Raw genomic sequence first — 19,687 nt, 5'->3', positions numbered from 1 at the left:
GTTTTCAAGAACCTTCATGTTAATGCGACAAAAGTGGTAGATAACATCAAATCGCAGGTCTTCACATAGATCAAACATCAAAAGGCGAAGTGCAATTATAATTGGTGTGATTGGTCTGTTTGTCCATTCTTTTGCTTGTAATATGTAATTGTGTTTTCTTTTTTCATTCTTGTCATGTACTTTGTTCTCTCTCCTTGCCTTGTTTAACTACTTGCTGGACAGGTGTCAGTTTTTATAATATATTTGTCGGTTAAAAAAAACATGATATCAAGTTTCCGGTAGACATATCATTATATAACCCAACATATTCATCTTATCAACACATTTAATGACTAGACATCCATATTAGCAATGAAACCGATAAATATGTGTTATATGGCGAAAAAAAGAAAATCATTATTTTTTTCGGCAATTTATGTTTTCCGAAAACAAAATTTAGTTTGGACTCATTCGTAAATCAGGGTAAAATAATAAGATTTTAATACATCTAGGTATGTAATGAAACGGATAAACCAGAAAAATGATCAAATCGACATTTTTACTAGTAATTAATGTTTTCTCGTAAATAAAATTTAATTTGAAACTTATTCACAAATTAATGTAAAATGGTGAGACTTCAATGAATACTTCCATTATATAAACCGTAGAGATCACCAATTTCAAATTGTGGCTATATGGTTATTTTCCCAACCTAATAATTCAAATATGCATGCATTTCATTTCAATTAAAGTTGTATAATATATAAGAAATATAAATACTGCGGCTGGTAATAAGGATGAACAAATAAAAACTTATCAACAATAATGAATATCATAAATACCCTATTAATAATTGAAAATTGATTCAACAATAAACACTTACTTTTCTTTAGATTATTAATAACAGAGAACTATGGATTATTAATAACAGAAAACAAGTTTTTAATGTTGTAAAGAAGAAGAAGAAGAAGAAGGGTAAAACGGTAGTTTTGCAGAAGTGGGGTGTTGGGCTTAGCAAAAATTGGGAGTCACAAACACTACGTACCGCAGCGGTTTCTCTGTTTGCCATTTTTATTGTTATCCGGACACATTACGCCTTCTGTAACCATCCAATCCAAACCCTGCCCTTTTTTACCATTTCCAACACTTATCCTCGTTACCAAACAAATCTCTTAGAAAATAAGATAAATCAAATATCATTTTATTTTTTGTTTTTATTTATTTTTTTAATCAAAATAAAGAATTAATAGATTTTATATATATATATATATATATATATATATATATATATATATATATATATATATATATATATATATATAGATAGATAAAATGATAATTAATTTTAAAAAAAATATAATTTTTGTTTATGTTTATCTTCATATTCATAAGAAATAATCATATGTATAATCTATCAATTTTTTTTCTTAATCTTATATCTTAATTTTAACATTTGTTTTAATTTAGTGAGTATTAAGATGGATACGAACAAAATATAGAAAAATATTTGATTTTTCTAACATAATATAATTGTATTGTAAATTTGTAATAGTACATGAACACCATACTCTGTGGTGTGTAGTGAACATCTGTAGTCATTTTTTTCTTTTTAATTTGTTTAATTTTTATTAAATGATATATATTAAAAAATTATAAAAAAATATATTAAAATACATGGTTTTTAATTTTTATAACTAAAATATAATATTGGTATATTATTTATAAATATTAGAATATTAGAAAAAACGAGGAGAGTAAGATTTTAATGTATTAGAAAATGATGTTAAAATAACCCATAGTTTAACAACAAAAGAAATTTAAAAATTATTATGTCATTTTTTCTAGATAAAAAAGTTTGGTCGAAAGTTTGGTATGATAGGTAAATAATTAAATACTGTACTTATCGACAGTAATTGATATATGTTTAATTAGTCAAACTGCCAGCTCCTACATGTTAGGTAAAATTCGAAGCAAGGTCGCACTTGATTTATTTCAAACACCCTAAAATAGAAATAAATAGTTTGGCAAAAAACCACCTTCTCATAGCTTTTCAAACTTTTTTGATGTACTTGTAGAAAAAAAGGGGTTAAAATTGTTAAATATATAAAAGGTAACATATTATTGGTTTCTTTTTTCTATTGAATATCGTAGTTGAATTTGCATCAAACTAGTTAACTAACGTGGATATATATTGTTTAACGGCTTGTTAGTTAGTTGTTAGATGTAAAATTGATCAAGTTAGTCAATTTTTTTTATGTCTAGTTGTTGAGTAAATTACATGAATGGTCCCTATGGTTTAGGGTAATTTGTGCGTTTGGTCTCTAACTTATTTTTTTAACTCGGAAGGTCCCTATTGTTTGTTTTTGTTACACTCTTGGTCCCTATCTTACCTAAAAAAACTATTTTGCCCTTGATTTTTTAAAATATTTAAATAAACACACCCCAACCCCAACCCCCCTCACTTTACCCTACCCATCCTATAGTTTTTTTCCTAATAAGACAGAGACCAATCGCGTAACAAAAACAAACAGTAGGAACCAAACACGTAACAAAAACAAACGTTAGGGACTTTCCGAGTAAAAAAAATAAGTTAGCGACCAAACGCGCAAATTACCCCAAACCATAAGGACCATTCGTGTAATTTACTCCTAGTTGTTAGATGTAAAATTCATCAAGTTACTCAATTTTTTTTATGTCTAGTTGTTAGATGTAAAATTCATAAGTTAGTCAATTTTTTTTATGTCTAGTTGTTAGATTTAAAATTAATCAGGTTAGTCAACTTTTTTATGTGTGGGTTTGAACCCGATATCTTCTATTTAAGAAGTTTCCAACTCTAACAAGTGGGTTAGTCTCACATTGGCTAGTGAACCATATAATGTAGGATACGTAATTATATGTACAATATATATATATATATATATATATATATATATATATATATATATATATATATATATATATATATATATATATATATATATATATATATATATATACTAGGTGTGAAACACATGAATTATATGAGTTTATTTACAAAAAAATTAAATATGAAATTCTAAACATTTGAGAAATTTGAATTTATAAGAAAACTAAGAAAAATATTGAATTATTAAAATTAAAGTGTTTTTTTTTTCTTTTTAAAATTTAAACAAATAATTAATATAAATAAACAAAGAAAACTAATGGGCTTTAACTTAATACTTTTGAAATTAAAATGAAAGTTCATTAATGAAATTGATAGCCAATTATTATTACATTTAGATATTATGTGAAATTTAATAAAATAAAAAAACCATAAAATAACATGTGGAATAAAAATTAATTTAAAATAACCACAAAAAAACATGTGACAAAATGAATGAGAATGTGACATTTGACAATATGCATGAGAATGTGACATGTGGCAAAAAGATTTTTACTTTTTAGAGTGTGTGTATATATATATATATATATATATATATATATATATATATATATATATATATATATATATATATATACTTTTAATATTTTTGCATTTTAGAAAACCCCTCGTATTTTTTTGGCTTCTTTTTTTTAACCATTTTAGCATATTTGCAAATAATCCTTCGGAAATTAATATTAGGGTTCCGATTTTTTCCCCATAATTGATTTACCTTCATTCAATAACTTATATACGTACAAGATACAAAGATACATTACATATTGGGCTTATACAAACTGGGCTAATCTAAGTGGGCTAATAACACAACATGTAATATACACTAATATGCCCCCGTAGTATGAGCGGGAGATGGAGATCGGACTCTCAGGATCTCAATTCCATGAAAAGGGATGATGGTAGTCCCTTAGTGAATATGTCTGCATACTGAAGGCTGGATGGAAACTGAAGAACACGGACTTGCCCACTTGTGACTTTATCTCGGACAAAGTGGATGTCAATTTCAATATGCATGGTTCGTTGGTGATAAACGAGATTAGTCGATAAATAAACAACGCTGACGTTGTCACAATATACGATGGTAGCTTTGGTCAGCGGACAGTAAACTTCCCGAAGAAGGTTGTGAAGCCAACATGTCTTGGCTACGACATTGGTGACTCCCGTGTATTCAACATATGTGCTTGATCGGGAAACCGTGGCTTGGCGTTTTGATGACCAGGAAATAAGATTATCGTCGAGATAGACACAATAACCACTAGTAGAGTGGCAATAAGAGGTACATCCCCCCAATTTGCATCAAAGTACGCGATGAGGCTCGTCGTGCAGGATAGATGAATTTGAAGGTCGTGATCAATAGTACCCTGGATGTAGCGTAAGATGCGCTTAAGCGCATGAAAGTGGGGCTCATGAGGATCATGCATGTAGAGACAAATCTGCTGAACGACATATGTAATGTCAGGGCGAGTGAAGGTCAAGTGTTGTAGCCCGCCTGCGAGGCTATGATAGAGAGTCAGGTCCTTAATAGGGGTGCCCGTTTGATCCAGCTTCGTCTGAGTGTCAGCTGGTGTACGAAAAGGGTTACATGAAGACATGTGTGCCCACTTGAGAAGGTCTAACACATATTTATGTTGAGACAAGAATAATCTTGACTGGTCTCGTGTAGTATAAATGCCCAGAAAATCATTCGGTAATTAATATTAGGGTTCCATTATTTTCCTGTAATTGATTTACCTTCATTCCATAAAATATATATGTACAAGATACAAAGATACGTCACATATTGGGCTTATACAAACTAGGCTAATCTAAGTGGGCTAATAACACAACATGTAATATACACTAATATGCCCCCGCAATATGAGTGGGAGATGGAGATCGGATTCTCAAACTGGATTTGAGTTTCGTGAAAAGGGATGATGGCAGTCCCTTAGTGAATATGTCTGCATACTAAAGGTTGGATGGAACAAGAAGAACACGGACTTGCCCAATTGCGACTTTATCTCTGTTGGGATATTTATGGTGATGTGTCAATATTGATTATGCATGTATTTGGTCTTTATTATTATTGGATTGGTCCTGTCCATCCGTCATTATGGTGGTAGGGTTAGACTATAAATATAGCATGCATGTATCATTTTAAGGTTAATGTTTTTGTAAGCCCTATGTATCTTTACAGAGAAGTTCTTATCGAACTCTTCTAAGATATTGATAATAAAACATTCACCACGCTTTCAATCACATTCAATCTTTATTCTTATTGTTTGATTCAACTAAATTGTTTTGAATCTATCGATCATTGTTTTATTATTTCAACAATTGGTATCAGAGCAGGAGATTGTGTAATACATACGCATATCTTCTATCAAGCTTACTAGGGTTTTTGAGTTTTTATCAGATTTGTTCTAGCCGTCTCCATCATTTGCATCGGTTGTATACGTTAGATCTGGGTCATTGTTTTACCCTAAACTCGATTAGTATCTTACACATTTGATTCTTTACAATTTTGATCATCTTGTCAAAGATGAGTCTAGAAGATCCACACACCCTTTCTTTCAATCATTCTAGCAGCATTGGATCGACCACTAGGATCCCAATCATTTTCCCTCAAGACTATGAAGTTTGGGCTTTACACTTTGAAGACTATGTTCTTGGTCTTGAAGAACATGGAACCATAATATGGGAGGCTATCACAACGCAAACTTTCTCTCACACAGCTACAAGGAAGGTTGTTAAAACCCAAGCAGATTACAACACCATTATGATCGATCATAAAGATACTCCTAATGATGAAAAAGATAAGATTTTAAGCAATATCAAGGCGATAAGGATCATCAGATTTGCTCTTCCTCCAGACACTTTTTTTCTGGTAAGTGTATGTGACACAACCAAGGATATATGGGATAGGTTGAAGGAACTTTACTTAAGTGATGCAGATCTAGAACACTCTATACAAACCTTGCTTTTGTCAGAGTTTGGTGCTTTTGTTCAGAATCCTGAAGAGAAACTTGATCAGACTTTTAATCGCTTCAATCATCTACTAAGAAGGATGCTTAAGCATAATCTTAAGCGTGAAAAAATTAAGCAGAAAGTTACGTTTATGAATGGTTTAGGGTCTGAATGGAAAGGAGTTGTAGCAACCGTTAAAGCTCATGAACAGTTCAAGAACTATTCATTGGCAAAACTAGTGGGTATTCTTAGATCTCATGAAGACGGAGTAATGCAGGACGTGAAAGTTGTCTCTAGCATGGGATCTTTATCCCTAGTTGCGAAGGGAAAAAAAGGTTTCAGAAGAAGATTCGGAATCTGACCTCTCAGATTTTGAACTTACCAAGGAAGAACAGGCATTGATGGTTTATAATCCCAAAAGGTTCATAAAAAAGAACTTTGGACGATTCAAAAATAGAAACAGGTCAGGAAACTTTAATTCAGAGAAATCAAGGGATGAAGGATTCAGAAGCTCCGAAAAGGATGAAGAAAAGCAAGAGAAAAAGCTGCTTGGTGATTCTGGTTACGATTGTAACTACTGCCATGGTAAAAACCATTTTTCCAAAGAATGCATGCTGTGTAACATCCCAAATTTCGAGGCCAAAAATTTCATTTTTAAATTTTGTGAATTATAAAATAACTTCCCAAAACATTGCTAAAATCATATCAATATATAAAACCGTTGTGTCATGTCTCAAAACCATATCATCTGACTGTAATAAAATATCAGAGTACAATCCCAGAAAACTCTAAGTGGAAATCATATGTGCGTGTGTGATGCGCTGCTACCCTACCAGCTCCTTCCCCTTCGACGAAGAGGTACCTGAAACCAAAACTGAAACTGTAAGCACAAAGCTTAATGAGTTTCCCCATCATACCACATACCATACAATCATATAGCCTACATACTGTCGGACAATTCTGGGGTGCCCGACCTACCCGTGTCAAGCCATTCTCGGGTGCTGACCTACCCATGTCAAGTCATTTTGGGGTGCTGACCTACCCGTGTCAATCCGTTATGGGGTGCTGACCTACCCATCAGTCCTAACAACCGAACCTCGGGGACTATTCCACCCCCTACTGCTACTATCACATATATCATAACATAAACATACTATCAGACATATCGGGGGTGTCCGAACTACCCTTCAGTCCTAACAACCGAACTTGGGGACTATTCCCCACCTACTACCACTATCACATATAACGTATCATGCCAGCATACAAACATAACATACTGTCAGACATATCTGGGGTGCTCGACCTACCCTTCGGTCCTAACAACCGAACTTGGGGCTATTCTCCCCCTACTACCACTATCACATATAACATATCATGCCAACATATAACATATCAGGTAGTAGCAACCTAGATGAATATCACAAAGACAATCATATAACATACAACTCCTACTAGTGGGCCGACATTGTGGCCGTAGACCCACCGCTACCGGAAGGTAACTCACCTCGATGTCGTGTAGTGTATGATCTATCCTCGGCGTGAAGGTTGGCTCTCCTCGATCCCTCAATCCCTACACGAAAATCCTCAAGTCATCAAACCGAACATGCAACCCTAACCAGGGTCAATACCATAACCAATCAAAGTCAACATCCAGTTGACCTGACTCACCGAATTGGTCTACCAACTCGTCGAGTCCATACTCTACTTAACCCGATCCAACCCCGACTCCAATCGTCGAGTGTAGCAAGAACCCGTTGAGTTCTCCTTTATTTAACCATCGAGACCATCTCCATTCGACTCGGCGAGTTCATCTCCCTCATAAGAACATATCCAGTCTATGACTCGCCGAGTTGTACAAACTCGTCGAGTCAGTCTTCAAAGGTTGGGAGATTGCCTTGGACTCGCCGAGTCTGTTTATACACTCATCGAGTCCCATGATTCTCAGGTCCTTTTTCGTGTCTAAACATCTACGGGACTTCCCTCCCTAACAACTGGTCCATTCGTAGAATGATTTGACGGTCATTACACCCCAACTCGCCGAGTCCCAAGAACAACTCGACGATATCCAGCCGATTTAAATGGGTCTTAACACATCAAAACTATAGATTTGGCCTCCTAATGTCCCTTTTATACGTAAAGTTCCAAACTTGATGCACATTCATGGGGTTTTTGTCTCAAAAATCCATAAAAGAGCTCTACAATGTGCATGGGGCTCTCATGGCCATAAAGTTGGCACCTTTATGCCATGAAACCCCTCCAATGACTCAGATCTGGAAGTAGAACCCCATGAATCACTTCACAACTCCGAAAATGGCTTAGAAAGCCCTAAATGCACCCAAAATCTAAGCCCTAAAGATGAACAACCAAAAGGAAGACCAAAACAGGGGCATTTACCTTCGTTGAGCTGAAGATGGAATAAGATCTCTGGATCTACAAGCACCAACTCGAATTCCCAGGCTTCTCACTTCCTTTCAAGCTTCACAACCACCCAAAAGCACCAAAAAATGGCCTTAGATCACTCAAAGCGGCTAGGATTTCGATAAGAGGTGTTCTGGGAGATTAAGGGACAATGGAGGCTGCAATAAGGCGTTTAAATAGGGTGCAAACCCTCATATTTAGGGTTTTTCCTAAAATAGCACCTACTCGCCGAGTCAGTCTCCCGACTCGTCGAGTAGGTCGCTTAAAATGCCCGCGGATCACGACCCTACTCGACGAGTTGGGCCTCCAAATTGTTGAGTCCCAGAGAAAAATACAGAAATGCTTAAATTAAATGCGTACCGGGAATCAGGTGTTACAAATCTCCCCCACTTATTCTAGACTTCGTCCTCGAAGTCTGTTGCTCGATCCTGAATAAGCTCGGGGTAATGCTCCCACATCTCCTCCTTCGGCTCCCACGTCCATTCTGAGCCCTTATGGTGCTGCCACTACACCTTTACCAGTTCCATTTTCTTGTTCTGCAGATTCTTTGACTTCCTGTCGAGGATCGCCACTGGCCGCTCGATGTAGTTCAGGTTGTCATCAACCTGAATATTCTCTAAAGGCACCACTGCTGAATCGTCCACCAAACATTTCCGCAACTGGGAGACATGAAATGTGCTATGAATTTGACTGAGTTCAGCTGGCAGATCCAGTCTATATGCCACCTTGCCCACCCGGGATACAACCATGAAGGGTCCAATATACCTGGGGCCCAACTTGCCCCGTTTCCTAAATCGAATGACGCCCTTCCATGGAGACACCTTCAAGAGCACCATATCCCCGACCTGGAATTCCAGGTCCGACCGACACTTGTTGGCATAACTTTTCTGCCGACTCTGTGCAGTCTGAAGTCTGCTCCGAACCTGCTGGATCCTCACCGTAGTCTTGAGTACCACTTCGGTACTCCCCATGACTCTCTGCCCCACTTCTCCCCAGTATATCGGGGTCCTGCACTTCCTCCCATACAACATCTCGAAAGGGGGACAATCGATACTCGCATGATAGATATTGTTGTAGGAGAACTCTGCCAACGAGAGGTAAGTATCCCAACTACCTCCAAAGTCTAAAACACACGCCCGCAACATATCCTCCAGAGTCTGGATGGTGCGCTCGCTATGACCATCCGTATGCGGGTGGAAGGCGGTGCTAAAATGCAGTCGAGTACCCAGCTCGTCATGAAACTTCTTCTAGAACCTGGAAGTGAACCGCACGTCCCTGTCTGAAATCACTGAAACTCGCACCCCGTGCCGCGCCACTACCTCCCGGATGTAGATGTCGGCCAACTTTTCGGCCGAAATACTCTCCTGAATCGGGATAAAACGGGCGCTCTTGGTCAATCGATCAACGATGACCCAAATTGAATCCACCCCTCGTGCGGTCCTGGGAAGCTTCATGATGAAGTCCATAGTAATATCCTCCCACTTCTATAGCAGGAGATCCAATGACTGGACCTTGCCATGAGGTCTCCGGTGCTCAACCTTGACCTTCTTGCAGGTCAGGCACCTCTCCACAAACCAAGCTATGTCCCTCTTCATGCAGGGCCACCAATAATCGAGACGAAGATCCCTATGCATCTTCGTCGCCCCGGGATGAATGGAGAACCTGGATTTGTGCGCCTCTGCCATCAGTACCTGGCACACACCCCCATGATACGGGACCCACACCCTACGGTGAAGAGTCAACAATCCCTGACTGTCATAGTCGAAGGAGGAAACCTGGCCCACATTTCGCTCGCTCCTCCGATGTTCCTCCTTTATGGCCTCCTTCGGAGCCTTCCAAAACTGCTCCAACAGCGGAGTCACAACTGCCATCCTTAGACAAATGTCCCTGATCAGTGCTGCCTTGCGGCTAAGCGCATTGGCCATGACATTGGCCTTCCCCGGGTGGTATAGGATCTCGCAGTCATAATCCTTTACCACACCAAGCCACCGATGCTGCCACATATTTAGATTTGGCTGGTCCATGAGATACCTCAAGCTCTCGTGGTCTGTGTAAATGGTACAACGAACTCCATAGAGGTAATGGCGCCAAATCTTGAGGGCAAAAACAACAGCCCCCAGCTCCAAATCATGCGTTGGGTAATTCTCCTTGTGAGGCTTCAGTTGCCTCGAAGCGTAAGCTATAACATGCCCTCTCTGTATCAATACCGCGCACAAATTTGAGATGGACGCATCGCAATATAACACAAAGTCCTCCATGCCCTTTGGCAGGGCTAAGATTGGCGCATCGTACAATCTCTGTCTTAATGTCTCAAATGTGGCTTGCTGCTCAGGCCCCCAGCAAAAGACCACGACCTTCCTCGTCAACCGAGTCAAGGACACGACTATCTTAGAGAAGTCCTAAATGAACCTCCGATGGTAGCCTTCCATTCCCAGGAAGCTCCGAATCTCGGATGGAGACCTAGGAACCACCCATCTCATCACGACCTCTACCTTGGCTGGGTCAACCGAAATCCCGTTCTAGTTGACAAGGTGCCCAAGAAACTGCACCTCGCGCAACCAGAACTCACACTTGGAGAATCCTCAATATACCCAAAACCTTCCGCAAGTGCTCCTCATGCTGCTCTCGCGTCTTGGAATAAACCAAGATGTCATCGATGAAAACTATCACAAAATGATCCAACACCGGTCTGCACACGCGGTTCATGAGATCCATGAATGCGGAAGGAGCATTGGTGAGCCCAAATGGCATCACCACGAACTCATAGTGGCCATAGCGCGTCCGAAACGCAGTCTTCTGCACATCCTCCTATTTGAACCTCATCTGATGATATCCTGAACGCAGATCAATCTTGGAGAACCAAGATGTTCCCTGCAGCTGGTCAAAGAGGTCATTAATCCTCGGGAGTGAGAACGGTTCTTCACTGTTACCTTATTCAACTCCCTATAGTCTATATACATCTGATACGACCCATCCTTCTTCTTCACAAACAGAATCCGGGCTCCCCATGGTGAACTACTCGGTCTAATGAATCGCTTGTCTAACAGCACCTGCAGCTGCGTAGACAACTCCTACATTTCAGGAGGAGGCAACCGATACGATGCATTGGCTATCGGAGCCGCACCAGGGACTAATTCGATTCTGAACTCTACCTGCCTCTCCAGAGGTATCCCAGGCAACTCCTCAGGTAATACATCCACAAACTCTCGTACCACAGGCATATCACCTACCTTCGCCTTACCCGCTTCCCAGGTATCCATGACATAGGCGACAAATCCTGTGCAACCGTGCTGAAGGTAGCACCTAGCTATCGTTGTTGAACATAAAGTTGGTCCTTGTTGTGGCCTCTCACCCTGAATCACCAGCTCTCCCCCAGTTAGGGTCCTGATCCGCACCAACTACTGTGCGCAGACGATCACTGCCCCATTGGGGCTTAGCCAATCCATACCAATAATAACCGTGTTCCCCTGCAAAGGTATGGGGACCAAGTCTACCAGGTAACGCTCATCAAACAGCCTCAAAACACAATCCCGATAGACCTCTGACGCTCGCACTTACCGGTCGTCCGCAATCTCGACCTCCATAGGGCAATCCAACATGCCCGAAGACTCAGGAAACTTCTTGCTAAGCGCAAGAGAGACAAACGACCGGGTAACACCCGAATCAAACAATACCTGAATTGGGATACCGTTTACATGGAACGATCGTAAACAAAGCTCATACATAACATATCAAAATCACAATAACATAACATAAAAGGATAAGAAAGAAATCGTACCCGTCACCACATTGGGTGCAGCGCGTGCCTCCTCGGCTGTCAACTGAAATGCTTGGCTCCGCACCACTGGAGCCTCTACCTTGGCCTTCCGGCCATCCGTCACCCGTGCCGACGTTGGGGTCGGCGCCACCACTGGCGCTGCTGCTGTTGCTGATGTCAATCTATGGCAGTTGGCCTTCTTGTGGCCTCTCTGATTGCAATGGAAGCAAATCAGGCCTGACATCTGCACTGTAGGGGCGGGGGCAGTACAATCCCTGCCATAATGCCACGTCTTGCCGCACTTGTAACATCCGGATGATCCCGATCTACAAGCTCCCTCATGTGGCCTGCCGCATTTCCTACAGCGGCTCTGGCCTGGCTGGCCCTTCGACCTAACGTTGGATCCCTTGGGTTTCTTCCCCAAAACCCCTGAAACCTGCTCAGACTCTAATTTCCTCTTCCTGACATGCTCCAAATCGAGCTCCCTCTCCCGCGTCCTGGCGATCATGGAATCCAGGGTCGGGCAGACTGAATAGCTGACATGCTCCCGGATATCAGCCCTCAACATATCATGGTAGCGGGTCTTTCGCATCTCCTCATCCCCCGCATACTGGGGTACCAACAATGCTCTCTCTCGGAACTTGAAGGTGATCTCTACCACGGTCTCCGTAGTCTATCTCATATCCAAAAACTCTCTGGCCAGCTACTGAAGCTCCACAGGTGGTGCAAACTCAGCTCTGAATCTGGTCACGAAATCTGACCAAGTCATAGCCTTGATGGTTGGGGCCCCCAACGAGTCACCAACCGACTCCCACCGATCTCTGGATCTATCCCTCAGACATCTCGCATCAAAGCGGACCTTCGACCCTTCCGGGCAGAAGCTCGTCAACTGCGCAGACTCAATGTCTGCGATCCATCTCCTGGCAGCAATTGGGTCCTTCATCCCGTGAAAATCCGGCGCACCACTCCCTCGAAAGTCCTTGAAGGATAGTGTGCATGTACCCGTCTGGCTAGATGCCAGATCACTCCTGAATGCTCGGAGGCGATCCTCCATCGGCTCAACAATCCCTTCCTTGATCGACCCGAAAATAACTGCGGTCGACTCAAGGATACCTCTCGTGATGTCAGATGCGATGAACTCGCGTAGCCTGTCATCAACATGCTCAGATCCTACACCCGAGCCTGATCTTGATCCTGATCCTGAACCTCTTGACCCATGTCGTGAGATTTCCATATTGCAAATAAACACATAAAGGTCAGGATCATTCCCACTCCCGAGAGGTCTCACACACTCTCCAGGTTCCCTGGTTCCATCTCGGCCCTCCTTGACTCAAGTACGGATCCTCTGCTTCCAGTAGTATGGGCCCATACTACCTTCCACATCTATCCATACTTTCCTTAAGGATTGCTTCAACTTCACCAAGCCCCTTTACGATACCCTTTCCTACTAATCTCGTCGTAGGCTTTCCTAGGGCACTCTCCGACCTACTCTCCGCCATTAGCTGCACTAGGATTCCCTGCTTCCCTTCTCTAACTAGCATGCGAATACTGTTAAATATCCGCTCACTAGTTAGTTAAAGTTAGCCAGGACCCCTTAAGCACAAACCAAGCAGCTTTCGTGCATGGAGTAACCACATCAGGCATAAACTAACCATGCTATCCTACCGCTGACTAAATAGTCCTAACATACAACTCATACATCAGGCATTCAAGGCATCCTCTAGATCTTAGCCTTACTCTAGCATGCAGTTCTCAAAATCATGAATCATACGCATAACATAACAAGTATGGGTATCTTGGGGAAAACTTACTTGAGCTCGGCCGGTCGCATGCATCACACACCTTATCTTTTCTCAAAATTTGTTAACTTAAAATTTTAGAAACTGTTTTCCTTGAAAAAAAATTTAGTCCCTCGGTTTGAGTCCAGCCACCCCCGAGGGTGTGTCCGTATCCCTCAAACCAGGGCTTTGATACCAACTTGTAACATCCCAAATTTCGAAGCCAAAAATTTAATTTTTAAATTTTATGAATTATAAAAGAAATTGCCAAAACATTGCAAAAATCGTATCAATATATAAAACCGTTGTGTCATGTCTCAAAACCATATCATTTGAATGTAATAAAATATCAGTGTACAATCCCAAAAAACTCTAAGTGAAAATCATATGTGCGTGTGTGATGCGTTGCTACCCTGCCAGCTACTTCCCCTTAGACGAAGAGGTACCTGAAACCAAAACTGAAAATGTAAGCACAAAGCTTAGTAAGTTCCCCCATCATACCACATACCATACAATCATATAGCCTACATACTGCTGGACAATTCTGGGGTGCCCGAGCTACCCGTGTCAAGCCATTTTGGGGTGCTGAACTACCCATGTCAAGCCATTTTGGGGTGCTGACCTACCCGTGTCAAGCCGTTCTAGGGTGCTGACCTACCCATCGGTCCTAACAACCGAACCTCGGGGACTACTCCACCCCTACTGCTACTATGACATATATCATAACATAAACATACTATCAGACATATCTGGGGTGTCCGAACTACCCTTCGGTCCTAACAACCGAACATGGGGACTATTCCCCACCTACTACCACTATCACATATAACATATCATGCCATCATACGAACATAACATACTGTCAGACATATCTGGGGTGCCCGACCTACCCTTCTGTCCTAACAACCGAACTTAGGGCTATTCTCCCTTACTACCACTATCACATATAACATATCATGCCATCATATAACATATCAGGTAGTAGAAACCTAGATGAATGTCACAAAGACAATCATCTAACATACAACTCCTACTAGTGGGCCGGCATTGTGGCCGTAGACCCACCGCTACCGGAAGGTAACTCACCTCGATGCTATGTAGTGTCTGATATGTCCTCGGCGTGAAGGTCGGCTCTCCTCGACCCCTCAATCCATACACGACAATCCTCAAGTCATCAAACCGAACATGCAAACCTAACCAAGGTCAATACCATAACCAGTCAAAGTCAACATCCAGTTGACCTGACTTACCGAGTTGGTCTACCAACTCGTCGAGTCCATGATCCACTTAACCCGATCCAACCCCGACTGCACGCGTCGATTCTAGCAAGAACTCATCGAGTTCTCCTTCATTTAACCATCAGGACCATCTCCATTCGACTCGCCGAGTTCATCTCCCTCATAAGAAAATGTCAAGTCTACGACTCGCCAAGTGGTACGAACAACTCATCGAGTCAGTCTTCCATGTTTGGGAGATTGCCTTGGACTCGCCGAGTCTGTTCATACACTCGTTGAGTCCCATGATTCTCAGGTCCTTTTTTGCGTCTAAACATCTATGGGACTTCCCTCCCTAACAACTAGTCCATTCGCAGAATGGATTTGACGGTAATTACACCTCGACTCGCCGAGTCCCAAGAACAACTCGATGAGTCCATCCTTGACCATTACTATGCAGCCGATTTAAATGGGTCTTAACACATCAAAACTAAATATATGGCCTCCTAATGTCCCTTTTATATGTAAAGTTCCAAACTTGATGCACATGCATGGGGTTTTTGGTTCAAAAATCCATAAAAGGTGCTCTACAATGTGCATGGGGCTCTCATGGCCATAGAGTTGCACCTTTATGCCATGAGACCCCTCCAATAACTCAGATCTGGAAGTAGAACCCCATGAATCACTTCATAAATACGAAAATGGCTTAGAAAGCCCTAAATGCACCCAAGATCTAAGTCCTAAAGATGAACAACCAAAAGGAAGACCAAAATAGGGGGCATTTACCTTGGTTGAGCTGAATATGGAATAAGATCTCTGGATCTACAAGCCCCAACTCGAATTCCCAAGCTTCTCACTTCCTTTCAAGCTTCACAACCACCCAAAAGCACCAAAAAAATGGCCTTAGATCACTCAATGCGTCTAGGGTTTCGATAACAGGTGTTCTAGGAGCATAAGGGACAATGGAGGCTGCAATAAGGCGTTTAAATAGGGTGCAAATCCTCAGATTTAGGGTTTTCCTAAAACAACACCTACTCGCCGAGTCAGTCTCCCGACTCGTCGAGTAGGTCACTTAAAATGCCCGCGGATCACGACCCTACTCGACGAGTTGGGCCTCCAACTCGTCGAGTCCCAGAGAAAAATACAGAAATGATTAAATTAAATGCATACCAAGAATCAGGTGTTACATCCTAAGAAGGTTGAATGAAAAGAAGGAAGAAGAGAAGAATGAAGCTTAATGTCTTCAAAAGATAGAAGAACTGAGGAAGAGAAAGAATGCATAGAATGTGAAACCTGCTTTGATCGTGCAGGAGGATGGGGATGAGTTTGGACGAGTTGAGGTTTGGTCAACTGATTCGGAAGATGAAGAGGTCCGAATGCCGACACATGATGAATGCTTTTTTGTGAAGGCTGTTGTGCAGGAGTATGTTGGGAAGTATCTGATGGTGCAAAGCGGAGTCTTGGAGTAGAAGGAATTCACAATTAATGCATGACATCCTAATGAAAGCTGTTTCGCAGCGAGGCCTGTTTCAGAACAAGGGAAGGAGTGCGAAAATCTCATCAACAAGGTACAATCCATACTTCAATCACTTAATATTCGTGTTACACACTATGGGTATGTTTGGGTTAGCTTTTTTATGTCAAAAGTGATTTTTAAGAAAAGTACTTATTAGCTTATAGTTTTTAGGAAAAGCTGGTTTTAAAAAGTGTTTGGATGCGAAAAGCTGCTTTTACAGGAGTAAAGTGGTTAAAAAGCTAAAAAGCTCGGATTTTCCAGCTTTTTGAAAGCTTTACTTTTTTCCTATCCAAAAAGTTGTTTTAAAAAGCGCTTTTTAAATAGACAAACACTTTTTTAGCTTATTAACTTTTTCAAAAGCTAAAAAGCTAATAAGCTTTTTTTAAAAGTTATCCCAAACACCCACTATGAATCTAAATTAGATGGCTTGACTTATATTTTCTCTAGTTTTAGTGATAGTTTAAAGAGAACTCGTCTAAACAATTCTAACCTAACTGATCAAATCAGTAGGATAACAAGTAAAAGTGAAGAGAGACGTATGTGGATAGAGAAGTGGGGATTGAGTTAGCTAGGTCTAGGGATGATTTCATTTATTTGAAATGAGACAATTTAGAGCTTTAAAAACAACATAATATTTTTTGTTTAATTGTGAAGCGATTATATTTTAACATTACTCAACTGCATCTTGATTGTGAAATAGGCAAAAAAAGATTCACAAAATGATTTTACCCTTTCTTGAATTGAAAGAGGATGAAATCGATGAAGAGTGCTATAAATGCGATTCCAGAGTCTCTTCCGAAGAGGTTTCACACGTATATCGAGTGGGTCTTGACAAAATTGAAGCCTACATACAATCCAAAGACCATAAGAACATGTTAAAACAAGTTTTGGATGAAAAAGATAAAGATAAAAATAAATCTGATACTGTGCAAAAGTTTGACTCGTTGTGCACGAAATTGAGTTCAAAAAACACTTTTGATACTAACAATGTTTCTGAATTCGATGAGAGCGACATGAGTGAAATTTCTGTAGAGGATGAGATTGACTGTTCAACCTTTTTTCAAAATGAATCTGAACCTAAAAATAAATAAATTTCTAAAAATTCTATTGAATATGCTCGTACAATAGAGAATAAAGACTCACGTGTTTTAAAAGAAAAGGCTGCCATTTTCCCAAAAGTCAAAATAGTTCCGAACCAAGTGTTCGTAACAACTGGACTAGACACGAATGATACTCCAAAACTAAGAACCATCGTTAATTATGATAATGTTGATGGTTGTCCTGAATTTTTTTTGGGATGCTCCTATAGACAATGCAGATGAGACAAGAGGTCTGTCTGAATTGACCTCTTGGAAGACGGAAGTTAGATATGTCTCAAATCCCATCATTTCTACCAATCCCTATAACAATTAGGCAAGTACCAGTGGCACCAAAGATGTCCCATGCGAAACCTCTTTCGAACCGTCCTATCCTAAGATACGAAAGGAAAATCCTAGATCTATGGTTCATTTGTCTGTTGAAGAAATGATCGCAAAGAAAAGGCAACTAAAAATAGATATAAGAAAAATCAAAAAGCTAGGAAACAATTATGGAAAAGTCATTATTCTAATTACAATGCGGTTCATTCAGTAAGATCTCCTGTTCAAAATTTGAAATCTACTCCAGTTCAGTGTTTGAAACCAAATTCTGTTCCGAAACAGGTTGCGAAACCTACGGTTGCAAAACTAGAAACTAATGCAAAATCTCAAGTTTCAAAACCATTTGAAAAGAGTAAACTAAAATTTTCTTCTAAATCCAATTTTTCAAAAACTGCCAATGCATCAAAAGATGTTAAAGACAAAGGCAAACTAGTTTCGGAACCCAAAATCTCTTCCAAGGATTTCGAAGCTCAGTTGAAAAAAGGAGGAAAAGAAACTTGGTAAAAAGGTTGTCAAGCAACGAATAGCTTGAAAACAAACCAAAATTCCTTTTAAAAGAAATCCCAATGATGAAAGGATTATTGTTTTCAAAATCATGAAAGGAGAGAATTCAACGTTAATAAAGAGATGATATTTAGTAGATGAATCTATAACATTTCCTGTTCTTAAGAAAGCCTCACAAGGACCCAAACAACTTTTTGTTCCTAAATCTCTCTGAATTTTATAGGTAATACGTGACAAACAATGCTACTCAGAATGGTAAATTGACAGTGGTTGTTCGCATCACATGATAGGGAGGAGGGAAGAGCTCAGGGAATTTCGCACATTGAAGAATGGTGGCAAAGTGAAGTATGGAAATAACGCCACAGGAGAGATCAAAGGATGCAACATGATCATGAATGGAAAATTCACTATTCGGAAGGTAGCCTATGTAGAAGGCCTGGAATATAACCTAATAAGCGTTTCTCAACTGGTTGTAGGTACAGGGCTAAAGGTTTCGTTTAATGATGAAGGATCTGAAATAATAGAAAAGAAAACAAAGGTGGTGCTATTAAAATCCAAAACAAAGGGAGAGATGTTTCCTTTGAACATTAAACCAATAGTCAGGAAGCCAACCATTTGCCTTCTTACGAAAGCATCTTCGGATGATAGTTGGCTTTGGCACCGAAGGCTCTCGCATTTTAATTTCATGGACATCAGCAAACTCGTATTTGGAGACCTTGTGCAAGGACTTCCTCTTCTAAAGTATGACAGGGAACATCTGTGTGCAACTTGTGAATTAGGAAAGAAAAGTTGGAAGAGTCACTCCACAATTATTAATTCCAAAATTAACAAGCCACTTGAACTCTTACACATTGATCTTTGTGGCCCATCTGCCATTAAGAGTGTTGGTGGTAACAAGTATATTTTGGTTATTGTAGATGACTTTTATCAATTTACTTGGGTTTATTTTCTTAAACAAAAACTAGTGCACTGATAACGGTTCTGAATTCAAAAACCAAATGTTTGAAGAATTCTTGACCGAAAAGAGAGTTGCTCACAACTTCTCTGCTCCAGTAGATCATACAGAGATTGCAGACAACCCATTTCCGACAGAAGAGTTATGTTGACCGACAATGATTGAACCTTGATTTCCAGGTGGGGGATTTGGTGCTTTTGAAGGTGTCACCTTGGAAGGGTGTTGTCCGATTTCAGAAGTAGGGAAAGCTAGGATCTCGGTTCATCAGTCCCTTCAGGATTA

At 40.2% G+C, this 19,687-nt stretch overlaps 1 protein-coding gene across 1 annotated transcript; it reads left to right on the top strand.

The window, feature by feature from the left end:
- Positions 1-6,246: 6,246 nt before the first annotated feature.
- Positions 6,247-19,556, top strand: LOC111877429 (uncharacterized). Its single transcript, XM_023873953.1, has 5 exons — positions 6,247-6,430; positions 17,276-17,575; positions 18,158-18,446; positions 18,718-19,357; positions 19,416-19,556. The coding sequence occupies exons 1-5, from the start codon at positions 6,247-6,249 to the stop codon at positions 19,554-19,556; spliced, it is 1,554 nt and encodes a 517-aa protein (XP_023729721.1).
- Positions 19,557-19,687: the final 131 nt, after the last annotated feature.

This window comes from Lactuca sativa, chromosome 6, assembly GCF_002870075.4.
Source record: "Lactuca sativa cultivar Salinas chromosome 6, Lsat_Salinas_v11, whole genome shotgun sequence".
NCBI lineage: Eukaryota > Viridiplantae > Streptophyta > Magnoliopsida > Asterales > Asteraceae > Lactuca > Lactuca sativa.
This window is presented reverse-complemented; position numbering and strand designations above follow the sequence as displayed.